The 26,916-nt window shown below is 36.0% G+C and overlaps 1 protein-coding gene and 1 long non-coding RNA gene across 2 annotated transcripts; one reads left to right on the top strand and one right to left on the bottom strand.

The window, feature by feature from the left end:
• The first annotated feature begins 327 nt into the window (after positions 1–327).
• Positions 328–4,200, top strand: LOC113322610 (protein SGT1 homolog A-like). The gene is made up of 10 exons (XM_026570738.1): positions 328–712; positions 1,344–1,413; positions 1,881–2,005; positions 2,241–2,388; positions 2,497–2,593; positions 2,729–2,794; positions 3,045–3,183; positions 3,394–3,482; positions 3,576–3,680; positions 3,891–4,200. Exons 1-10 carry the CDS (start codon positions 550–552, stop codon positions 3,996–3,998), a joined length of 1,110 nt encoding a protein of 369 aa, XP_026426523.1. The 5' UTR covers positions 328–549; the 3' UTR covers positions 3,999–4,200.
• Positions 4,201–19,178: 14,978 nt separating this feature from the next.
• Positions 19,179–20,126, bottom strand: LOC113323705. Its single transcript, XR_003347778.1, has 2 exons — positions 19,675–20,126; positions 19,179–19,531 (listed from the first exon to the last, which is right to left on the bottom strand). It is a non-coding gene; the product is annotated as an uncharacterized LOC113323705 (long non-coding RNA).
• Positions 20,127–26,916: the final 6,790 nt, after the last annotated feature.

Raw genomic sequence — 26,916 nt, 5'->3', positions numbered from 1 at the left:
GAGCTCCACCCTTTAACATTCCTCCTTGTTTTTTCTTGGTGGGCCTTACCAAAAATTTGTTTCAATCAGTATTATTTCTAAGAATAATCCCGCATTAGGTGTATCACTTTCAAAAGAGGAGGATACTAATCCATATAAAACAAAAAATACTGATCACACCTAGATTCGTTGATTGGTACCGGTCCAGCACTTCTACTAGTATTTGCAGCTCCCTTTTATCAATCGTGCCAGAAAAGCCCAAAACTATTTCGGCACATCCAAATTCTTGGTGGCCCTTATAATACTATATTTACCCACCAAACAAACCCTTTCCTAGTTGGTAACTTGCAGTCATCCAGAAGCTTCATAGACTTTAGGTCAACGAGAACAGAACACGATTTCAACATAAGAAGGGGGAAAGAATACCTTTTTAACTCCTGCAAATCTCGAGTGTTTGGTGTTTATAAGTAACAAGTTTCTAATCTTTCTTTCTTCATCTCGCTTTATTTTCAATTTCCGTTTCTGGGTTTATCTTAGATTTCTCTGGTTCTTCTTTAATCGAAAGTTGTAATGGCGCCTCATGATCTTGAAAGAAGTGCAAAAGAAGCTTTTGTTGATGATAATTTTGAATTAGCTATTGATCTTTATACTCAAGCTATTACGTTGGATCCTTCAAACCCAGATCTCTTTGCTGATCGTGCTCAAGCTAATATCAAACTTGAGAATTTTACTGGTTTGTAACTCTTTCCTTATCCGTATTGACTTGACTTTGATTTTTGTTGAATTTTAGGTGTTTTTCTTTGGGGGTTTTGGTGATTCGTGGTGGTAGATACATGCAGTAGTTGGTATTGGGGGTTTGGGTTATTGGGTTGTTTTTGAGGTTTAGAGATTTTAGAACTGTTGTAGTTCAAGTGTTTGATGAATTGCCTAATTGAGATTCTGGGTTTGGTAATTGATTGTGTAGATGTGTATGGTATGAGGAATGATGGGTTTTCTATGAGTTTGACATTTTATTCGTTATATTAGATTTAAGTGGCAATTTACTCTTTAGGTTTGTGATGCCCCTACATCAGTCAGTTTGATAGTGATGTATGATTGACTAAAAAGTGCGATTATAATTAAGTACCTTTGAATTACAACTAGATGGAACTTCTTCTTAATTGCGTGGAGATACCTTGGAATTTGTAAATTTATTATGTAGGAATTAAGTCATTGCCCTCATTGATTGTGTGGATGGATATTTCATGATCGATATTGTTGCTTCTGCGAGTCTTAGATGAAGAGGAATGTAGTTTAAAGTTTAGTATTGACATAATTTGTGATAGATTTTACTTCGCTAAATTACCATCTAATGTTTTGAGCAGAAGCTGTTGCTGACTCAAACAGAGCGATAGTGTTGGATCCAACAATGGCTAAAGCTTATCTACGCAAAGGGTAAGAAACTTCCTCTTTTTAGTTTTACTTTGTTTACTTATATGTACTACTTGGAACCACTCCTATTTTATGTTTTGCTTCACCAAATTGTAAGCTGAAAGGTTTTGATTTGCCTACTTTATTAGTGTTAGTGGTCTTGCTGATTTAGCTCCATGGTCTTTAAGCCACTCGGTGTTTCATTCCACAAGTTTAGTGCATATTGTGAACTAGATTTCACCTTTTCAAACTTTTTGTGCTTCCATAGTTGTGTTATCAATGTGAATCATCAGTCCTAAGATGTAATTCATAGTGCTATTATTTTTCCAAATTCATGAGTTTTGTTGGGTGTTTGTCTTGCAATTCTCACTTTCCTGTTCTTTCTTCTATTTGGGTGGAAATGTTTTCTTGAAATATATTTTGATGCACTTTTCTTGTTAGGTTTACCTGTTTACTTTGATATTATCGTAACGTTCTGTTTCTGTCTGCAGTACCGCATGTATTAAGCTAGAGGAGTACCAAACTGCGAAAGCTGCCTTAGAAGGAGGTGCTGCCCTGTCTCCTGGTGATGCAAGATTCACCAATTTAATCAAAGAATGCGATGAAAAGATTGCAGGTCTGTGCTTTTGTTAGGTTCAACGTCATTTACACAGTTATTATGAGTCATAAAGGAGTTCTGCAATCTGCAATAAATTTTTGAGTACCTATTTAGAATGATTTAGAAAAATTGGCTATGAACTCTGGATATCATTCTTAATTGTTTAGGAGTTGAGGTCTTCTCAAATCCATTGTTCTCACAAGGCATTTTTTTTTCCGGTTTCCATTTACCTTGTGTTGTTGTTTTTCTTCAGAGGAAGCTGCTCAACTTTCAAAACAATTTGTTCAGAATGTTCCACCAACAAACACACCTCCTCCCGCTGCATCTACTTCATCACAAGAAGCACCTGTTATTGTTCAGGATGCTGAGCCAGCAGTAGCTCCTCCACCTCCTAAATACAGGTAATTCAGTAAAACACTTGATTTTGTTTCATCACGGGACAAAAGTGAGCCTAATGCAATCTGCTATCATGTTTCTTTTTTATTTACGTTGTCGGTGGTCATATGCAGACATGGTTACTACCAGAAGCCAGAGGAAGTGGTTGTGACCATATTTGCAAAGGGTGTACCAGCTCAAAATGTTTCTGTCGACTTCGGAGAACAAATAGTATGTCTTCATATATGTGATGCATACCGTGTTTTTAAGTTTTGCATGCATTGACTTTGTAATGAGCATTGATTGTTAATCGGTAAAGGTAGTTGCAGGACATTAATGAAAATTTCCTTCTTTTTTCCTTTGCAGCTAAGTGTTACCATTAGCATCCCTGGGCAAGATGAATTTGTATTTCAACCACGCTTATTCGGGAAGGTAATGCTAGTTTTGAGTTTTTATTTGATAAAGAATGAAGTTAATTATCTCGTACTTACATAATCAGGGATCACTTGGAAATGGTGTAGAAAGCTTAATAATTACATGACTTTAATTCTGCATCTTGTCTGTAACCAAGCTTCTGTGTGTAGTTTATCGGACTTCAGATGTATTTTATACTTCTTTTTTTTTTAGTTTTGTCTTGAATTTCCAAATCATTTGATTTTTGGTTTCACTTCTGGGCATGCAGATTAAGCCTGAGATGTGCAGATATGAAGTCATGTCAACCAAAATTGAAATGTGCCTTGCTAAAGCTGAAGCAATTAACTGGACATCTCTTGAATATACCAGGGAAAATACAGTTCAGCAGAAATTGAACTCGCCATCAGGTAGGACATTATTGACTTGCACAAAAAGTTCGACAACAAGAGTTAAAAAACTATACAAGTAGTGAGAGGGATGTTTATAGGTTTTAGGAAAACTTGACATACATGCTTTACATCTTCATTAATGACTTTACCGTTTTTGTCCTTCAATACTTGTAACATGGGATACAAAACTATCAAGTATTTATCTCTTGATTTTCTATTGTACCTCAGCTGCTGAATCAAGACCTTCATACCCGTCTTCAAAGTCAAAGTTGAGACCTGTTGATTGGGATAAGCTAGAGGCACAAGTAAAGAAGGAGGTACAACTGCTGTTATAGGTTTTTATATTCGAGCTTTTCTCAGCATTCTCTCTGTCTATTGCTGAACCCTGTGCAACTGATTCTATTTTTCAGGAGAAAGAAGAGAAGCTGGAAGGTGATGCAGCTTTGAACAAGCTCTTCTCTGACATCTACAAAGACGCTGATGATGATACCAAGCGCGCCATGAGGAAATCTTTTGTAAGTCTGATTTGTACCTATCTTATTGATCCTGTATTATATATTACATGTTTGCACCTTCGTTTCCCGTTCTATGGTTCTCATAGATTGACCTTAGTTTCGTATACAAGTCCAGGGCTAAACCCTTCGGTTCTCGTAGATCGACCTTAGTTTCGTTACCAAGTCCAAGGCTAATCCCTTCGCTTATTTACCATATTGGTATTATTACAGTTGGAGTCAAATGGGACCGTTCTGTCTACAAACTGGAAAGAAGTGGGTGCCAAGAAGGTGGAAACAAGTCCTCCAACTGGTATGGAATTGAAGAAATGGGAATCCTAAGAGTGTTATAACTGCAGGCACATGATAAGATTCATCTCCGTTTGTTACTTGTATCTATCGTTTAGTTTTTGGTTATCCAACCTTACTCTAAGGTGTCCTTGTGTCTTAATTAGTGCTTCTCTGGTTTGTGGTCTTGACAAGGTCTATTGAAAGTATTGGACTAAAATCACTTTTATCTATCTTTTTTTTTTGTCTTGATCAATTCGTCTGTCTGAGAGTGATGAGAGTAACCAGGTAATGACCAACCAAGTTTGAAGCTAATTTTTAAGCTTCATTTTCCTTGGTAGTTTCAGAACCTGGAATTGGTGTGCCAGTTCTGCACTGGGATTAGGGTTTGAATGTGCTATAGAAGGTGATAAACTCCCTTGCTGTTTATAGAGGCTAGTTTTGCTGGTTCTGCTAAAGTAGGTGCAGTAGAAGAAAAGATTTCGTGGCCAGAGTATTGATTTGAAAAAATGACGGCATGTTTATCTAGAAACTTCTTGGAAGTAGGTATTTCAACCTTGTCAGTCATACTCTTTAACAGCATGTGAACTAATACCATTTCTAATAATACTTGGGAAGAAGGTAATTATAAAACTGAAATGAAATTAAGTTGAAATGCAAATTCAAACTCAAATTCGAGTTAAAACTGAAATGAAAAACTTGGTATGCATCACCATAATGGACCCATGAACTACTCCATTTCTGGTAACATTTAGAGTAAACTTTTTTTTTTAAAGAAGGTAATTATCAAACTGAATTGGAAGTTGAAATTCAAATTCAAATTCAAATTCGACTTAAATGTGAAGTGAAACTGAAATGAAAAAACTTTGCCATCTCTTTATTAATACATACTTGTCCATTACTGGTGGTTTCAGTACCATTCTCCTTCTCTCAGAAAATCTCTCTGTAGCTTTTACCACTTTCCGAAGAAGTTAACATGTAGCTTTTACCACTTTCCGAAGAAGTTAACATGATGAACAACTCTTAACCATGGTCGTCCTCGATATTACAACAAAGATATAAATGTCATTCTCGCAATCGGCTTACTTTTAGGGTTTGTTGGCATTTCTCTTTGGATAATCTCAAATCCTTACGGCATAATTGCATATTTACCATGTCCTCCAGGTCCAGATGCCATCTTTAGCTTGGTGAATTCTTTCGTGTTCTCGGTCTGTACACCATACTTGGCAAAGTTATTAGCTAAGAGCTTAAAAGCAATTCTCTCTTTCACAAGTATACACGAGATTGTTGTTCGTGCTTGGATGTTGCTTTCTAAAGCCATTCTCCTGTTCGGTTGTGTGTGCTTCTGGATAACAATGTTTTATAGTGCGCAGTTGATATTCTGTACGGTTCATTTTACTACAGACTCAATGAGCTTTGGTCTTGCTATTATGCTGGCAGTCCTGCTTTCTTTGGTATACATTTTCTTAATCAGTCGCCTCTGCTCTGCTTCCCGTTAGAACTCTCTGAAAGTGTTATGTTTTAATTCATATTTGCCTCTATTTTATAACTTAGAATCTATGAAAGATTTCTTGAAAGATACTTTTATTAAGAGATTTTGATCAAAGCACTACGGGAAAAACATCGATCAACTACACCAAAAAATAGTTATCATACAATATACGACGACGGATATTGATGGGTTGCACAAGGGGGGTTGTAGAAAGTCTTCAGTTGTTTGCAACTCGTTAATACTAGTCGTAAACAAGGTTGTCGTTCCATTGTATACCACTCTTTTTTCAGTTGTGAAAGTGAATCCAAATTACTAGGCAATGTCTTACACAACTCTCCAAGTTGTTGTCATCGTTAGTTTGACAACTGAGTTATGTCTTAAAAATTTATAACGCAACTCCACTAACTGTTGTGTATACACTCTTCTCCCAACCCTTATTTTAGTTGTATGAGATACTCAACTCTTGTTTCACAACCAAACATATGTGTAGCAGAAACTCGCATCACAACCTTTGCTAGTGTAGTATAACCTATTTTCACAATTATAATATTAGTTGCAATTATTTCTTTCACAACAAAAGCCTTTGTAGCAGAAATAAGTATCACTACCTTTGTTAGTGTAGTATTAACCTTTTTGTACAATTATTATATTGGTTGTAATTATTTATTTCACACAAAAGCATGTGTAGCAGAAACAGGTATGACAACAATGTTTTCTGTAGTATAATTTTAATTTCACTACTCCATTATTATGTAGCAGAAGTATGTGTCACAACCATTGTTTATGTAGTATAACTACATTGTCACAACCCCTAGTTTGGTTATAATAAATTGTTTCACATTCCTTGTTTGTGTAGTATAACTTTATTTACACAACTCCTAGTTTGATTATGGTCAATTGTTTCACAACTAATACATTGTGTAGCAGAAAAATGTATGACAATCTTTGTTTGTGTAGTATAACTCCAGTGTCACAACCCCTATTTTGATTGTAAAAAATTGTTTGACAACCTGTGTTCTGTGTAGTACTAACCTTTTTTCCAGTATAGGTATACCCAACTATAACCTCTTTTAGGTGTTGTGATTCATTTACATTTTATAAAAAAATATATATAAATATATAAAAGAAATATATATATAAATTGGTTTTCAATTCACTAATAATGTACCACCACCATACATTCAAATATGAAGCACTAAAACCTGCAAGATCATTCATACCCTTGAATGATTCCTGAAACATTGTTTCCACATAAAAAAAACACACATTGTTTCACTGATAAGAGCAATACATTGTTTCACTGATAAGAGAACTAAAAAAAGAAGCAAATTGTTTTTTCAACAAGCTCTCCCCAAACAGAATAACAAGTCAGATGACATGCAATATCAGATCCTTGGCCCATGTGGTATAAGTTCTTACATCGTCTATTACACGCTTCAACTCACCGGATTGCTTGTAGAGAATGGCATCATCCACATGAGACGTAATCACAGTTACTTTGTATGCTGCAAAACCTATTGGCAATCCATGGCACTCCATCTTTGGATCTGTTTCAGCAATAACCGCGTCAGCAACAACCTCGTTCTCATTATACCAATTGAGTAACATGCAAGCTTTACCCTTCCCTAACACTTCCTCCACCCTTGGTTTGCTGATTGGAATGTCATTTTCATGATGGGGAACAGTCATGCTAGTGCTACCAATAACATTGCTAGCATATCCAGACTGCAGGATAAATACAACAGCAACATAAGAAATTGGCATAATGCAAGGAAATAAATTTGAACTGGCGATGTGCAACTGTACAAGCATATAAACAAACTGACCTTTGGACTGACGTTGTGCAAGTGTGAGCCACCATGGAAGACACAGCTCGACGTCTTTTCCTATACCAACACCAAACCGGCGGTATGAGAGGCACAATTCAATTCATCAACTAAAAAAAACAAACTAAATGATCGAATGAGTACGTTCTCACCTCTAACTGTGCAAGTCTCTCGTTCACTTCCTTCATACTTCCCCGACACTCTTTGATGATCTTCTTATAATGGGTCTTGACAGCCATCTTTGTCTTTGTCGCTCCATACCCAACTCCTCTCAGTTTTCCTGGTTTGTCGTCACCAAGAGCTTTGGCAAGAAGATCATCTGTCACAGATGATCCAACATCAACACCATGCTCTTCTACTGCTCTTTTAATGTTTTCCTGTATTTGTGTATATGTAACCTGACTAGTCACATTTTTGCATCATTCAAACACATATAAACCATAGAAAAAAACAATAAAAGAAGATAAGAAGAGTTGAGTTCTCACCAAAGCATCCACAACACCAGGATTAGGTTCCTTTCCTTCCTTCTGTTTATGACCAGTTGTCCAAACTTCGACTCTATCAATCTCTTCTTGTGTTTTCCGTTCCTTTTGCTGTAAACAATATAATAATCCAACTAGTTAACATATGAACAATTTGAATACAGTGAACCTATAATGAACATAAGAATAAAAATACATAACATACCATTTTAGCCTCGAGTCTCGCATAACCTAGTCTACTGATAGTGTGTGGAGTGGTGTGTTTCATTCTGATTTGTTGCATCCGCAATCTTTTTTCCTGATAAAGTACGGAACGTCGTTAAATAACAAGACATCACCAAGAACAATGAACGTGCAAGGGCTTAACGCCAAAAAAATTAATTTATTGTGATATAAACACTTACTCTGAATTCCTCCGAGCAAACATGTTTTACGAAGTCTTCCCATATGTTATCTTTGGCTTCTTTAGGGACAAGTCTCTAATCCTTGTGTTTTAGTGGGATGCTTCGCCTAACTAAAACTCCCAACACACTTGCAAGCTGCACCGAAGGATCACCAATGGGCTGATCCTTACTGTTAAAGCTAAAAACTTCCTTGCCATTCTTATCAGCTGTTATCCCTAGTGCACTCATCCTTGTTGGGCCACGTGGAAGTACTTTCTTTTGGGGTTTGCCTGCAAAACCCAAGTGTTTTTGCACTTAATAAGCAAAATAGTATAATGATGATACAAATGAAAATCCTGGACAGAAAGTCATACCTTAGCTTCTGTTTCATTTTCATTTCCCACGTCATGGTGCTCGCCATCGTTCTCATTTTCCTTGTCTTCATTCTCCACCTCTTCATTTTCCTTCTATTCTTGTTCATAATCTTCATCTTCTTCCTCGTCTTGAAGATTTTAGAAAGTATCATTCACATTCCTGAGTTGCACATCCGGACATGGCCATGATGGGTACAATTTCCGCTTTGCACTTTTCTGCTTGTTCACAACTTCACTACAGGGTGCAGCTTGAGATGATCCTGATGTGAACTGTAATGGTTGAGATTGTTCTGGTTCAGATGAACTTTTCCTTTTCCTAGGTGATGATCGTGTTGGAGTTGTCTTTTCAGCGGCTGGTTCAACTGCACTTTTAGTTTTCCGAGGCGACGATCGTGTTGGATTAGTCTTTTCAGCAACATGTGGTTCCTCTGAACTGTTCTGAGTAGTCTTCTCAGCATTATGTGGTTCCTCTGGAGTGTTCTTAAACCTAAGGGATGATCGTCTTGGACTCTTTCCGCTATCAGGATGCTCTGAACTCTTCTTCTTCTTCTTAGGAGTTTGTTTGGCATAAGACTTTTTACTCTTGTCTTTTAAGATGATCTGTAAAATAAACTAAATTAGGTTAATCAAAAGGAGATGGTAAATAAAATAATTGATACAAATAAAAAGAAATTGAATCATACGATATTTTTCAGTACCTTGAATGGAGACAAACATGCGCTTTTGTCTTGCTTGTTTACTACCTTTTTGGGAGTTGGGACCGAGTTGTTGGTCCGTGCTTCGTTCATAACATATAACATAAAGTAAAGTAAGTTAATCAAAAGGAGAGAAAGAACATCATTTACACTAAATACATTAACTGAACCATTATATATATAAGTCTTTACCTTTTTGTTTACCATTGCAGACAAATTGGTCTTCACCTCCTTCCACACGTAGCTACTATAAAAACAGAACCAAAAAGTCAAAACTACAAACATTCCACCATGCGACAATTCTACTTACACTAGCAATTTTCAAAACTAAACAAAACAAAATCAAGCAACCAATAAGCAAAATCTGACATGTTATTAAGAAACCGTCAACCTAAAATAGCTATCATGTTACAAACAATATTGACAATAGTCTACAACTTAGAAATAGAAAGAAACCACCAAGCAGCCGACACCCGTTGGTTGGAATTCGGAAGCCCTGCGCAATCCTTAGTAGAGAATGAGCTAGGAGTTCAGTACCCCCCCTCCCCCAGCAGGTCTCTCAGATTCACTTGATAGTTATCATGTTAAGAATATTAACCCTAAAGCATTCCACGTATGAATCAAACTTAAGAAATCAAACAATCATGTTAAGAATATTAACCCTAAAGCAATCCACATTTTAATCAAGGTATCAAAAACAAACTATCATGTTACAAATCAAACTTAAAATAACCAACAAGCAACTGACAACCGCTGGTTGGGATACCGAAGCCCTGTGCAATTCTCAGTTGAGAATGATCCAGGAGTTCGGTACTCCAACCAGCGGCAATTACAGCTTTACTTGATGGTATCAAAAACAAGCATCATGATCACATGACTAACAACTTCAACATATACGACTAACAACTTCAACAAATACACATATGAATCGGTTCTGACTGGTAAACACATATGAATCGGTTATGTACAAAACCCTAACTCGGCTCAGAAAATAACTCTAAATCAAATTCTAAATCAAACCCAATGAACCCTCATGCAATTCTGTATGGCTCTTTTTAGGTCTTCCCGTTCATTTTGTTCCCCTCGCCCCTTGTTTCCTCACCGGTATTCGCGACATCCTTCAGCTGCTAATGGCCTTTCCGGAGCATATTTTCCTCTTTGTGCATTGCTCTCCGCTTGTTTTCTTTTCAGATGATTGTGCTTAATTACGAGTTTCTCATTTTTCCTTTCCAACCTTATGCGCTCCCTCACCAAGTCTTCCTTCCTTCGTCTTTCTTGATAGAGTTCATTCTTCAATCGTTCCATCTCTTCTTCTTCGCAAGCCTTTCGTCCCTTATCTAGAGAATCATGTAATTCAACGCTTCCCTCAGCCTCTTGTATTGATACTTTTTTGCGCTTAGAGGCGTTTGTCTTTGCTCCTCCTCGTGGGGTTCATTTTTCCTTGATGGCAGGGGTTTATTTCTCATTTCTCGTTATCTCACTTTCTTCAGCCGTTTTCCCTTCTTCGCCTTTCCACTTTGCTTTATTTTAGCTTGTCTTCCATTTTTCGGAGTCATCTCGCGGTTCTTCTCACCATCTATCGTCGTTTTTCCACCTCTTATATATCTTTCTGTGTTGCAACTACTTCTTCGCTTATCCCAATCGTGAATAACATCATCTGCTCTGCTCTTCTCTCTTCGCATGCCTTCTTTTTTTTGTTCTATTTTCTTCCTTATTTTATCCTCATAGTTATGAACATCTTTTTTAATACAATCTTGCGCGTCCTTGAGATCTCCCCTTATCACGCCAATTGCACTTGGCATAACAAACCGTATGGCCTGATGATATGTAGATGCAATCCCCTTTATCCCGTATATACATGGTCTTCCTATAAGAGCATTGTAAGGTGAGTCCATGTCTAACATGAAGAATGTGGCTTTCGTTTCCAGCTCTCCAGCGAAAATATTTACAACTAGTTCTCCCTTTGGCTTAGATGCAATCCCGTTAAACCCATATATGTTGTACGTCGACGACTCGATATCCGAGTCCTTGTATCCCATGTTCTAAATGTATGATAAAAGAGTATGTCGACTGATCTCCCCGTATCCAACCAGATTTGTCAGTTGCCCAGATTTTCCCCTTTTTGGCTTGATCTTCTTCCCACCCTGAGTATTTCCCAAAATTCAGGGTTATAACCAAAGGGTTTGTGTGCGAATTTCCTCCTTCGGGTGCATCATTCGCTGAGAACGTTATTTCTCTTTTTAGCCATACCTCTAACGGTTCCTTCGTATTGACGCTGAATATTTTGTTTCCGTCAAAGTCCCTCTTATGTACTCTCTTGAGTATGTTGTCATGGAAATTTTGGATGATCTTCGCCGCATGTATTATCGTATTACAATTCGGCCTTTATGTTCCCAGATCTATTTCAATTCGGTATATCTGCTGATTGTCACGAGGGGTGGTGGTGGTACATAATTTTCTAGGAAATGTGCGAGTTTTCCCTGCTCTATCAGACGAAGTATAATTCGTCGAATGTTTCGACAATCATTTGTGTGATTCCCATGAAAGCGATGATATCTGCAGAACTCATGACTCCTAGTTCCCGAAGGTGGCTCTCTTTCCAAATTGGGTTGTGGTGGGATCTCCTCTGTTAAGATTATTGCCTCCCATACCTTTTCTACAGTTGTGTTAAGTCTACGGAGCTTTATGTCTTCAAAAGTTGTTGCGTTTGGTCTTCGCTCTCCAAATCTGGGCCCTTGGTTGTTTCTTTGTTGATATCCCGTGTTATAGCATAACTCCTTCGTCTTGACTCTTCATATCTTCGTTGATCGATCCATTCTTGATCTTCACGTGATACACCTACTAGCTTCGCTGGGACCGGAGTTGATGGCTCTCCTTTTTCATATTTTGGGTCATTCTCCACGCCATGCACTGCACTTAGTAATAGCCTTGAATTCCCTTCCTTCGCTGAAATCGGTACTGCTTCGCTGACTTGCCTCTGCTTTTCTTCCAACGCTATGTACTCCTCTTGGTACTCTCTTAATTCATTCATCGTCAAAGAGTTTCGAATAACGAATATTTGAGTGTACAACAGGTCAGTTGGGATTAGCGCGTTCACGAAAGCTAAGATGAAATTTTTCTCGTCAACTCTCCCTGCAAGCTCGCTGCATACCGTCCTCCACCTCGTTACCAATCCTCGCAGGCTTTCCGTAGGTCTCCTTCTTAAATTAAATAGAGTCTCAATCCCTGGCTTCAACAAGTTGTTAGTTATGTAAGTGGTCAGAAATATTCTCTGTAAGTCTTTGAATGACGAAATCGATATTTCTGGTAGCCCGTCAAACCAAGCCAATGCTTCCCCGGCCAATCTCGCGGGGAAATATCGACAAAGTACCGCATCATTTCGTCCCCATTGCATCAACGAAAGAGTGTATTGTTTCAAGTGCTGCACAACAGTTTTGGACCCATTGAATATGCTCGGAAGCGTCGGCAGCACACATTTCTCTGGGATGTCCGCGTACATTATCTCATAGGTAAATGAAGATTTATCGGCCTCTTCTATTGCCTCCGCCAGCTGCACTCTGCCTCCTCTTCGCGAATTTTTTATCAGCGTCCCCATATCTCGCAGCTCATCCAAGACTTCCTGGTTCAAGTTCCCTCCGTTTTATTCCCGACGGCCACCTCTCATCACGTTGATTCTTCCTTCACCATGTCTCCTTTCTTACTCATTCCTCCGGTCGAATTCGCGCTGTCTCTAATCTTCTTGCCTCCTCTCATTTTCCTCGTATCTCCGCTCTTCTTCATACCTTCGCCTTTGATCTTTCCAACTTGATATTTCCGATGCCCTTCTCAATTCTCTTTCTTCACTGCTTTCTGTTCGTCTCCTCCTTCTTCGCTCTCCTTCGTCGTCCTCGCGGATGTATCTCCTTCGTCGTAACTCTTCTTCTCCTGATGATATCATGTCCACCTCTGAATCCGTGGCGTCAGATGCAGCTTCCTCGTTCAGTTGGTAATTCTGCAGCACCAACCTGGCGTTTTGCCTCGTCAATCAGGCATGCTTCTCCGCTAGATCCCTGTCTTGTTCCCTTTCAAGGCGGAGCGTTTCCCTCAGCTGATCCAACGTCATGTCTTCTTCACTGATATTCTCCTACATTTCCTCACGACTCATCTCTTCTCCTGCAATGGTGTCCGTGTCGGAAGTGTGTACTGAACCCTCTCTAAAGTTATCTTCGTTGGCCTCCTCAGTCGGCTGCTGGTTTAAGCCTTGTCTTTCTCATGCATCCGATGTTCCTCCTCTATCCATTCTTCCTCCTCTTTTGGCCTCTAATCGCTTGCTTCTCCTCGTCGCTATCATGTGTGCCGCTCGATCTGATGTTCTAGTCATCAACTTATCCTAGTTTCAATATCGATTATCCTCTAAACCTTAATCTCAAAAGGGATGTCTCGTTAAGATCTTTCACTCCTACAACTTTAGCTTCTCTCCACTACCTAGATGAGGATGAATCCCCAATCTAAGTTCCCTGTTTCTGGACGCCAAAATGTAACTACTGGAAATCCAATAGTTCACCCAAAAGGAAAGTAACCAAGATCTAGGACATGTTAAGTAGTATAAACTAGAAAATCTTTATTGATGAATTAACCAAAGAAACAAAATACAAGTTCTTGAATACAAGGTAACCCTAATCTCACTCTCTAAGCTAAGCTCTCCCCTCTCTCTCTAAAATCCGATCTCTCATGCCTTGCCCAAGTATCTCTATTTATAGGCCAATCAACCCTAATGATGTACAACTCATTTTACTTCGTCAAGTTCTTTCAGGAGCGCTTTATACTTCGCACATGCCATTTTCCATAAAGTTTTTCCCCTTCTTTCGCTATCTTCACATGGATTTATCGGGAAACCTGTCTCTTTTCTTGCTCCCCAATATATTTACTTCGCGATCTATCTTTTCAACCAAGTTACTGTACTTCTCCCTTTTTGTTTCGTCGTTGATATCTTGTTGGGTACTCTAGCTTGGTCTTTCGTAACTTAGATTCTTCGTGTAAGTCTCCTCTCTTCTGTACACATCCCTTTGTACTTCGGGGGATTGATCGGTGACGAGGTAATTCTGACATTCGAATTGACAAGTACCTGACTGGGATCTTTAAGTGAGATTTTCTAGCTATACTTCTTCCCTTTATGTCCGACACGTTGCGATCCTATTTCGTGTACCCACACTCTTAACTTGTTTCAATTCTTAATATCATTATATGATGATGCTCTCCCGCCGAATCCTTATGGCATAATTACAGATTCATCTTGTATTCGAGGTTCTGATGCCGTAGTTAATTTGATACATTCTTATTTTTTCTCAATTTGTGCACCATACTTGGCAGCAATATTAGCTACGATCTTAAAAGGTATCTTATCTTTCACAAGTCTACATGAGATTGTTGTCCATGTTTGGGTGTTTCTTTCTGAAATGATACTCTTCATTGATTATGTATGCCTCTATGTGACATTGGTTTATAGTCTGGAGTTGGCATTAGGTAATGTTTCTTGTGCAACAGACTCAACGAGCTTAATTCTTGTTATTATTCTTGGAGTATTGCTTTCTTTGGTGTAGTTGTAAGTTTTAAAACTACACTCCACTCAAACTAATTCAATTACTAAGTGATCATTATGAATTCTTATTTGATTAATTGAGTCTTGAGAATGTTTACAAGATAGATTCAAGTATTACAACAATCTTACTTGAAACCTAGATTCACTTTCTCTCTCTCTCTATTTTTTGATCAAGACTCACTCTAGAACCCCCTACAAGTAATGACCTATATCCTTTGCATATAAGACTATCAAAATGGGGAAAATAACACTTCCTTTGCATTCCCATTCTTGCCTCTTGTTATTTGGCATATCTTGATAGACCAAATATGATTGTTATCCTTTATCATAAACTTCTCTTGGTGCTAGCACATGTGAAACTTTATGAATAATTTCTTTTCTTGTATTATCTATGAGGTCTTATTTTTGCCTTCTTATGTAAAGGTCTTATCTTGCCTTATTTTTGTGCGACGAGGTCGCAGGAAGTCTTTGCATTTTAGTACATCGACCCATTGATCTGGTTTTATCTTTTTCGCTTGTATTATTTCCTCTTCAGTCTTGTCGCATAAATATCACAAGTCTTAATACTCCCATGAGTAAAAGCCTTATGATATTTACGTCTTTTGACATAATTCAGCTCCCTAATGGAGGGTGTCGTTCTTATCTTCCCCTCTGGTTTCCCCTTCAAGGAAGCTTACCTCTATTGGGTTAAGATTATGGCTCTTCCCATCCAGTTATTCAACAACCAGTTGATTTCGCATTCTCGCATACACTACCGATAAGGTTTATGGCAGCAAGACCGCACCCTAAGTGGGGTATCTTCAGACCGAGTGCATCATAGTCAGAACTTGTCAAGGGCACTGTTGACTCATACGTGTACCTCGGCGCCCTGATCGATTTTCTGCACTCCTTCGGAGAGCCTTTCTCACCTTAGGATCTCAATCTAAGATTACCATATTAGACTGAAACTTTAAGGTATCTCTCCCGGATGGGCATTATCGTTTTATTCTCACCCCAAATCTCCACAACTCAAGTTCCGGGGTCGGTGTAGCCTTCCCTTGAGTCACGCCTTCTAGGTTTCTCCAACTATGACGTGCGATAGGTTTTACTATATTGCCTCTTGCATATAAGCGAACTAGGGGTGCACGCCACATTTGGATTCCTAGCCAATCTGATAATAAATATCATTTTCTGTAGCCTTTTATAAAGGTCTTATTATAAAGATTTCTCTTTTTGTTTTCTTATTATGGATTTACCATATGAAATTAAAATTTCTCATTCCAATCTTTTAAATCGTACAATTCTAGTGCATAAATGCTTTTATCGAATCATCTTACTTAAAGAAAATCAGATACACTATTCATTGTACTCATTTGTCTTCTGCACTTTTTGAATCTTCGCGTATGTTTTCCAGAATATTTATTCACATAACCATTCAGTTGACTTTGTACGAAAGTCATTGTACCCTCCAATTTTTGATATTTTTCCTCCACGCTTCTTCTTTTCATAGAAACTGTGTTGCTAACTTTGACTAACATTTTTTATTCGCAGAAGAATCTATTCCAGCACTTCGCATACTTGTTTCTCCAACCTCGTACACCGCGTCAACCATCAGTCTCTCTGCTCTTTGACTATCTGTCGCATATTTTTCCAAACTTCTTCGCTCGAGTTCTCTTTCTTTGCATTTGTCAACATCAATTTCTTTGCAATTTTTGCTTTCAACTTTATCTCCTCTTATAATTCCAACGCCCTGAGGTAGAGAAAACTTGATGCATTGAAGAAATGTGGATGCAACAGCTAATATACCGTGCAACCATGGTCTTCCAATGAGAGCATTATAAGGCAATTCAACATCCACTACAAAAAATGTGATATCTGTTGGTAAATTTTGTAGAAGAATTGCATAGTCACTTCTCCTTTTGGTTTATTCGCAGAACCATTAAATCCATAGATTTTGTATGTTGAAGGGATTAACTCATTATCTCTTCCACCCATGGTTTTATATGTATGATAAAACAGAATATCTACAGAACTTCCAGTATCTATAAGTATCCTATTTATTTCCCAGGTGTTTTTATCATTTTCTTCCTCATCTTCTTCCAATGGCTTTGGATTAATTCCCAATCGCACCACCAGTGGACACTCATGTGATTTTCCTCCTCCTGGTGTTTCATCTGCACTGAACGAGATTTTCTGCTTTTGCCATTCCTTCAAGGGTGATATTTTTTCCAGGTTAAGAATTTCCCTTCCTTCAGCATCTCTTGCGTATACTCGACTTAAGATATTATCATGAAAATCTTCTATGTTTTTGAACGAGTGTATGATCGAGTTGCAATATAAATTCTTTGCCTTCGCGCCCACTTCAATAAAAAATGTATTCATTTCCTTTGATGTTCTTCTATTCTTTCCTCTTGTTGATCAAGATTTGTAATTCGTCTTCGTTCAGCAATTCTGCTACTTCTTCTAGTTGTCATCCCTTGTTCAACAACAGACTCAATCCTTACCATTTCTAAATTTTCAGATCTCACTTTTTTCCTTAAAATCTATGATATACTATCAGGATTTATCATCCAGAACTGTTTCTGGTGCCAAAGATGTAGTTGTAAGTTTTCTTACAACTACACTCCACTCAAACTAATTCAATTAGTAAGTGATCATTATGAATTCTTATTTGATTAATTGAGTCTTGAGAATGTTTACAAGATAGATTCAAGTATTACAACAATCTTATTTGAAACCTAGATTCACTTTCTGTGTCTTTATTTCTTGATCAAGACTCAATTAATCAAATAAGTATTCATAATGGTCACTTAGTAATTAATTGAATTAGTTTGAGTGGAGTGTAGTTGTAAGAAAACTTACAACTACACTCCACTCAAACTAATTCAATTACTAAGTGATCATTATGAATTCTTATTTGATTGATTGTGTTATTTGCCCCATTTTGATAGTCTTATATGCAAAGGAGAGAAGTCATTACTTATAGGGGGTTCTAGAGTGAGTCTTGATCAAGAAATAGAGAGAGACAAAGTGAATCTAGGTTTCAAGTAAGATTGTTGTAATACTTGAATCTATCTTGTAAACATTCTCAAGACTCAATTAATCAAATAAGAATTCATAATGATCACTTAGTAATTGAATTAGTTTGAGTGGAGTGTAGTTGTAAGAAAACTTACAAGTACATTAGGGATTCATCATCTTCATCATTCTCCATTAGAACTCTTTGAAAGATTATCTAGTTACAGCTGGTTTAATTTCGTATTCGCATCTACCCTATATATAAGAGCATCTCCAATGGAGTATGAATCTCTAAAAATATTGATGTCACCTAGGATTTTAGAAACTTTTACCAAAAAAAACTTCTCCAATAGTGGTTGGATAATTAAAATTTAATATGACATGGAAGTTTGAGTATGGAGAGAGTATGGGTTTTTGGAGACTCTCATCCATACTCACGTCATCAATTTATTTTAATTTTAGTTATTTATTAGATTTTGTGAATTAATTATCCAACAAATAATTGACAAGTGTATCAAATTAAATATGGATACAACTACTACTGGAGATGCTAATGAATACAAAATTTATATTTGTATTTTATGCTATCAAATCCCTTTGTTTTAGGTCTCCACGTGGGATTCATATCCATATTCCATTGGAGATTCTCTAATTCACACTTTGTTTAGAATCACCAATGCTCTAATTCACACTTTGTTTAGAATCCGTTCTAAATCTTATGTTTTCGGATAGTTTTTATCTGTTTGGAACTACTAGCACTACAAGAAAAACTGGATTAAGCAACCTGGCAGTTTTGGTTGGAAAAGCCCATATTGAATCGCTCTAACCCTTAGAGCGACTTAATTTGGCTCTCGCTCTTAAGTTGTAAAAGGTGGGATCTCTATAGGTCTAGAGCAGCTAGGCAATTGCTTTAATAATCAACCAACTATCATGTAGCATTTCCTTTGTTCATTGCTTCATAGCTAGACCGACTCACCTAGAGCGAGCAAAATAATCATCGCTTCATAGCTAGACCGACTCACCTAGAGCAAGCAAATTAATCATCGCTTCATAGCTAGACCGACCTGCTTAGAACAAGCAAAATAACCATCGCTTTAGAGTTAGACCAACCATACTTGAGCAAGTGAAACGCCAATCTCTTCATAGAAAGACCAACCTAAACTAGAGAGTGAAATACCGATCGCTTCTTAGCTAGACCAAGTACCCTTTGAGCAATTAAAATACATTCTGATTGCTTCATAGCTAGACCAAGCAACCAACCAAATTTTTGTGCTCCAGGTTTTGGAAATTCGAAAATTAATTATAATTTAAAAATTAATACCGGAGGTAATTTCTAATTAAGATTTTATAATTATAATTATCCACTTCCAATTATAAAAGACTTTGAACCAAAATAAGAAAAACAAATTAAGTAGTCAACTTTATTATTTAATAAATTTAATTTACATAATCATTATTTTACAAAGAAAAAGAAAAAATATAATTACAATCCCACTTTTTATTTTTTTATAGAAATAATATAAAATACAATCTCCATCAACACAGAATTACAGAAATGAAATTCAATTTCTTAAAAGTAAAACTAAAATTATAATCCCATCAAAACCCAAGGACACAGCTGAAGCACCATCCATCCTGATTTGTAATCACTGGAGAAGCTTATAAACAATAATCATAGTGGTGCAGCTTAGTATCATCCTGATTTGCATTTTAGCTCTGATTTTGATTCGATAATAGCGTACTCATTCCAGATCTAGTTCCTTCAAAAAATGATAAACTTTGGTCTTGCATATAAACAAACAAGAAAATTCAAAGAAGAACTAACCGAAGGAAATAAAATTTAAACAAAAACAGGTTTAATAACTAAGACAAATTAATAAAATATGATTGGAGCAAACCTTACCTGATAATTTGTTTATTCCAAAGAAGATGAAAACAATCAGACACATTGAGAAAATCAAAAAATCCTAACACCACAACATTTTATACGGAGAGACATAGAGATACAGATCAATACAGAGGGGAGAAGAAATAAAACCTTAATACCTGACCACCCTACAATCAATCATTGTAGACAAAGAAAAATCTTAAAAATAAAATCTAAACTTTTAATGGATAAATAAATCCAATATTCAAGATCTATATAATTTCGTTTTCGTTTTAGAAAGATCTGTGACATAAACAAAAGAAATTATCAGTAAATCGAACTCAATGAACATCAATTAACAAATAAATTATATCACTCAGCACGAGATCTAGTAAGACGGAGGAAAGAAGAAGATGAAAAGAGTATGATAAGGAGGCGTAGGGGATTCTAAGAGAGAGAGTGAAAAGAAAGCATCTAAATGAGTGCGCAAAAGGAATTACGGTTTCCTATAAACTTTCTATGGAGAGGAAAATTACAGGCCGTTGGATAAACATAGAATCTTCCACGTCACGGAATTTATGTACATTAGTCCACCTGACGCACCCACCAAGGCCACGTTTCATAATGCTAAACTTATTTTTGAATGTTTGCAACTTTGGCCTAAATGTTCCTATGGTCAATCCGTATGACTTTTCCTTCTAAGGTTCTATCCGTAGGATTGTGCATTTTTAGTTTTCTATTGGTTGGAATAATCTCATACGGATCAAGATATTCATCTTTTAAGTAAATTTGTGTCTTTGGATCAAGATATTTATCTTGTAAGCAGAGTTGTGTTTCTTTGATACATGCATCCATATGTAAATAATTCTTAATGATTCATTATCAGTTTCCAATTTTAGTAATGCAATAATTTTTCTATATGTAGATTTAAGTTTATCGCGTGTAATTAATTAATAAGATAACTGTTAATTTAATTTTCAAATAAAATTATAATGAAATTCTAAGTGAATCAAAATTTGTTTCTTAGACGAGAGTCTTACATAAATTTTGATTTTTTGTCGAATCGGTCGTCAATGACGATATTTCTCATTCTTTTTATTTCTTAGTTTCTCGTTTCCTCGTGCATTTTCATTCAATTGGTTCATTCGCATTCTTATCATTCAATCCAATTTTTTCATGTTATATTTATTTTAGGTGATGATATCTCTCCGCTTTATTTCAATCATATGTATTATCCAGAAGTTTGTCTATCTGAAAATAAATTACAATTATCAAATTTGTTTCCATCATTCTCACTCCCATACGGTTACACAATTAAAGAATCATATATAGTCCTTGTTTTTTCTTTTTTTTTTCTTTTAATTTACACCATAATTGTGTGAGCTAAAATATAATTTTACGATCCAAAAAGATGAGAAAGATCTCAGAAACGTTTGCTCCTAAAATTGAAATTAAAATGATCTAGGGGTTCTATTAAAACCTTAAAAATGTTAAAGTTATACCCTTCAAAGTATTTGATAAGTCGTTTTGTCTAAAAATCAGTGAAACTATGACAATATTACCAATTTACCTATTTATTCTAGTATATGGTGAACAATTAAAATCGTCTTGGCCATAGTGAATTCTTTGTTACGTGATGATTTGTATACTCGAGGCAAATTTTCTGTTGGATTATATGGGTTTAATTATATAGTTAACCTATTAATTCAAATCAAATTTCGGTCCACTTCATTTAGCTTTATTTCGATCCAATTGGAGTAGAGTTGTAGCTTAATTTCACATGTTATCTGTCAATATTATCCAACGTCAGTTGACCTCACTCAATTAATCACAGACTCCGTCGTTTTTTTCTGTTATCCATCGTTTTAACCGAATATTTATCGACCTTAGTCAATTTCATGTGCTATAAGTCAATCTTGTTTGATATGCTCGATCTCTTCGCTCATTTTCTCCTGGATTTCATCAGACGCTGATGTTTTTCTATTCAAACCGAATTTCCATCGCTTTCACTTATTTTTGCTTGTTATTTGTTAATCTTACCCAATTTTAATCCTCCTCCCTTAATTTCTCGGATTCCTTCGGTTTTCTAGTTATCCACCATTTTAATAGGGTGTCCATGCAACCTGTCATTATCAACTTTGTCTAGTATTGCTCCTCACTCAATTCTTCTAAATTCCCTAGGTTTATATGGGTATCAGGAAATTCAAACTGAATTTCCGTTAACTTTACTTGATTTCACTCGTTAGCCCTCATCTTATATGTAATAGGTCGGTCTAACTAAATCGCTCGGGATTCCATCGATTTTTCTAGTTATCATCAATTTAACCTAATATTCATTGACCTTTCTCAATTTCACCCGTTATCTATCAATGTTACCAATATTGCCCGAACTCACTCAAAAGAATTGGATTGAATATAAAGAATATGAAAGAATTAGTCGAAAAGAAATGAATTAATAAAAGGAGAAAAAAAATTAGCGAAATTAAAAGAAATCAACTAATCTTGCTTCATCATCAAAACATAAATTATTTTTTTTTGAAAAAAAATCAAACCAGAATCGGTATATGTTCATGCTCTCATAAACCGATTTTGGGTTGATTTTTTCAATTCACAAAAAGAACTCAGAATCGGCTTTTACACATGTACACAAAAAACCGATTTAAAAAAAAATCAAAAATAATTTTAATCATAATCGATTTGAAAATGAGTATGATTTCATACTCGATTTCAGTTCGCGTATAAATTTCATAATCATTTTGAGATTGTGTAAAATCCTACTAATACTCATTTTTACATCGGTATAACTAGAATAGGTTTACACGATGCACACATAAAAACAAATTATTGACAATGCATAACAGGAATCGGTTTATAAAAGTGCTCATGTAATCCGATTCTAACAAAAAAAAAAATACAGAAAAATTGAGCATTTTTTATAATAACAATCGGTTTACTCGACAAACATATAAAATCCCATTCTAGCATTATACAACAACAATCCGTTTTTTACAAGTACAAATTGTAATCCAATTATGCTTCAGCGCAGCAGCAAGATACAAAGACATGACTAGTAACTTCATTCGATTGCATCAAACACCTTTACCATCATCACTTGAGTTCCTGCGGACACTTTCGTTTTCATCAAAAATATAGTAAAACTAAAATTATGATCTATCTAAAATACAGTAAAACAAAACTTAAATCTATCTAAAATATAGTAAAAATTATGATCTGTATGACTTAATCTGACCAATAGAAGACTAAAATCCATAATCGACGGCTAACAACACCAAAAAAAACTCATACGGATTGCCATTACAATCTTGATCCGTATGACATCAATATGACCAATAGGATCTAAAATGTATAATCGAAGGCTGTTAAATCAAAAAGAAAGCTCATACAGATTTCCATAGGAGACCAAAATGTTTAATCGACGGCTATCAACTCTAAATGAAAACTCATACGGATTGCAACTTTATCCAACGACCACAAGTTCGTTTTGAATTGGAAAAACTTTTTTGGCATCGAAGTTCAACTTGGTTTGAATTGAAGGTTCCTTCTCGTGGCAAAATTCTCACCACTTGTATCTAGGTCCAATAAAAACTTGGTAGTTGTCTAGTTGACTTCTTATCCTACACGTGTTTGTTAGGAAAGATTGTTTACTGATCAGTGACCAAATGTTACTCCAACATACAGTGTTTCAATGGGATGATTCTTATATTTTGGAAAATTTGCTCATCAACAAACTAATTCTTTTTACAGAAAATGGGTCATTTGACCAAAAGAATACTTTTTCCGGCTCAGATGGACGAGTAAATTTTCCGCCTGGGTCAAATGGACTGGAGATATTTTTATTTGAAATAGATTGAATTACCCTTATCCTATCTTCTCAAAAGGAAACTACTTACAAAACATACAATGTTTCAATGGGACGATCCTCATATTTTGGAAAATTTACTCATCAACAACCTAATTCTTTTTACAGATTCATGTCCAAAATGGGTAAAAGACATCCAAAATGGGTGAAATATCCTTAGACAACCCTTAGGTAAAAGACATTTTTCATTTTTTAATTTTTTGGATGAAATATCCAAAATGGATAATTGAAATGTATTTTTCTGATTCATGTCCATATAAATAGTATCAAAATGCACAAATCTGTTTCACCCAGGAATTGTTAATTTTGTTCTTTTTAACCAATTTTGTGTTCTTGTTATTACATAACTAAATTTGTACCTATTGATGATGGATTTAAAAAATGAATGCTAGATTTTCAAAGGAATAATATCCTCGTATCTTGGAAATTCCCCAACATACTGATTCTTCTTATCACATAACTAAATTTAGAATGGTCAAAAGAAAAAACTTAGTAAAACAAATTTAAAAATTTGACTTTTCTTTGAAAGGGTGGTTTTGCTAAGATAGGATTGTACCAACCAAATATTTGAATTGCTGGTCCACTGTGCCTCAAAGTAAATAACGACTCAAGCACTTTCATAATTGCTGTAGATAACTTGAAAAAGTGATGTACCTAACTAACATCTTTATCGGTCGCTACGAGATAGTGGAACTAAATTTTAAGCAAGCAAACTATTTGGTGGTCGGAAATTTGGTTGCTTGACCATTAGAGCGACCAAAATTTTGGGAGCTTGCTCAGATTTTGGTCGCTTAATCTATGTTTTCTTGTAGTGTAGATAGGTAATTAATTATGTATGAAATGGTGATGGTTGATGTCAATGATGTGGTTCTTGTGAATGATGGTTGATGTCAATGATGTGGCTCAATGCTACATGGAGCAGTGCTCTATTAATGATAAGAGACTAAATGTTGTTTGAGAATGCTAGTGGCAGATACTACACAACGCCTAGATGTTGCATGAGTTTAAACAATGAAATTTAGATGTGACATTTTTTTCTTCAAAATAAGACGTTCCAGATAAGCCACAAATGCATCACTGAGTAGTTAGGTGCACGAGTGCATTAGATGAATTAGGTTTCGTAATAATCAATCTTTCTGCAGAGTATTTTATGGTGTTTGATTTGAATGTGATCAAATTGTGATGGGAAAAAGCATATACGCAGAAAGCTATTTGGTTTGGATGGACATTACAAAAATAGAGAGTCCTGCTTTGGGGTTTTTATGTACCTGTGTAATTTTTATGGAGTCCAGTTAGACGGTCTGCCATGGATTTTTATAAGAAATTATGTCATACTTACATCAGAATTCGAAATTGTTAATGGGGGTGCCAGATAATTTAGGAGGATATCAAATGCGTCCTGCTTTGTCGTTCATTTCCTATTTTTTGATGCGAATACAAATTCCTATTTGCTGTGTTTTATGGATATGAGCTTGCAGTATTTTTCCACTGTTGTTACAATGGGCTATGATAAAATGCTGAATGCTGCGGAATGTGTTGATAGCCTAATGATGATATAATGCTCAATGATGCTTTTGATACGCCCAAAACCTGTTAAATGCCAATCTGATGGGAAAATGAAGACATTTTACACGCTATAACTAGGAATTCACAAGCATACAAACCTTGTATATCTATTTTTGGTTTCCGTCCATCCGACCTTACTCTAAGGAGGTGTCTTAACGCAGTTGATTATTAAGATCACTTCTTGGCCGGGTTTCTGTTAATAACACTTTTATCATTCTTTTGGCTTTGATCAGGCATAGGGTTTTATGACTAATCAAGTTGAAACTAATTATGGTCTTCATTTCCCCTGGTAATTTCAGACCCTGTATGGGTTTCCCAGTTCTGCATTAGGCATATGGTCAATCTATACCTTACCTTATTATATGCAGGAGAATGTTCAATCTTCATGATAAAGTGTCGACACCATATTAGCAAGCTGAAAAATTAGGAGAAGGTTATTTTGAAGTAAGACCTGAATTCTAAAATGCACTAACCATCTGTTTTTGTTGATGGCCAAAATGCACTAATGTAATTAGTGATTAAATAACTATGCCAAGAAAACGTTGGCGTCCCTTCATAATCTCTTTTCTTTTTCCAATCTAAACAAACTAAGGGGTAAAGTGTGTTACCAAACAACCATGTCCTCCACCTAGTATGGGATTCAAGACATGGGAATGTTAAGATGCGTCTCCGTTTTTTACTTGTATCTATCGTTTAATTTTTTGGTTATTCAACCTTACTCTCTAAGGTATATTTTGTCTTATTAGTGCCTTTATTAAGGTTAGTGGTCATTATTCTTTATTCTTGACAAGGTTTATTGAAAGTATTGGACCAATTCGTCGATCGGAAAGAAATTAGGTTATGACTAGTCAAGTTGAAGTTATTTTTTGACCTTCATTCCCCGTGGTAGTTTCAGACCCTGGAATGGGTGTGCAAGTTCTTTATAAGGCTATGGTTAGGTTCCAATTGTATGCTTTCATTGCTCAATTACTCAATGGGTTGGTAGGTAATGTGTTAGGTTCATTGAAGTTGCTTTATTTTAATGGAGATCTTCTCGGATAGAGTAGAGAAAAAGATGCAAAACTTAGAAACTAAACCAAGGAGAGAAAACAAAAAGTAAAAAGTAAAAAAGAAATTACATATCAGAAGGACTACCATCTGGGAGGAAATTAGTCGGAAGCCTAGTAAAAAGGAAAAAAAAAGTCACATCAAGAGCTGTTTACGAGGTTAGCATTTTGAGATGGCCAAAATCATTTTCGGTTTCTCTTTATAGAGCTCAGAGTTGTTGTTTCTGCGAAAGTAAAAATACTTTCTTATGGCCTGAGTAACAATAAAGTCTGAAATTAAATTATTACTCTTGGAAGAAACTGCTTGGAAGTTGGAAGCGGGTGAGTAAATTGAAGGGTGAAATGAAAGTTGAAATGCAAATTCAACTTCGACAAAATTGTGAAATGAAACTGAAATGAAATGACTAATGCGCATCACCAACATCTCTATTTATACATGTTATTAGTATCTTCAGTACTCACTCCTCTCAATTACCAAATCTTTCTATAGCTCTCTTGTAACCCTTTCTCAAAAAGAAAATTAAGATGGTGAAAAACGTCAAAAACCATGATCGTCTTCAAGATTACACCGAAGATATTTGTAGGTACACGAAATAGGATTGCCACGTGACATACTAACTAAGGTAAGGAAATTCTAGTCAAAGATTCGTGTCAGTGACCTGTCATATAAATCCTAGTCAACATCAGAAGTCGAAATATAAATCCCAAGCGTGAGATAACTCTCCACCCCGAATAAAGTAGAAGGACCGTCAAGATACTAAGGCGAAGCCATGAAAAGATTACTTG

Source organism: Papaver somniferum, chromosome 11 (assembly GCF_003573695.1).
Source record: "Papaver somniferum cultivar HN1 chromosome 11, ASM357369v1, whole genome shotgun sequence".
NCBI lineage: Eukaryota > Viridiplantae > Streptophyta > Magnoliopsida > Ranunculales > Papaveraceae > Papaver > Papaver somniferum.
Note: the sequence above shows the minus strand (reverse complement) of the source record. Positions and strands in the feature narration are given on the sequence as shown.

Bases quoted from the DNA above. Each gene is read 5' to 3' on its own strand.
- LOC113322610 (XM_026570738.1), top strand. From the start codon at position 550: ATGGCGCCTCATGATCTTGAAAGAAGTGCAAAAGAAGCTTTTGTTGAT. The intron at 2,795-3,044 runs GTAATGCTAGTT...CTGGGCATGCAG, and splicing joins AACCACGCTTATTCGGGAAG to ATTAAGCCTGAGATGTGCAG. The intron at 3,184-3,393 runs GTAGGACATTAT...ATTGTACCTCAG, and splicing joins GAAATTGAACTCGCCATCAG to CTGCTGAATCAAGACCTTCA.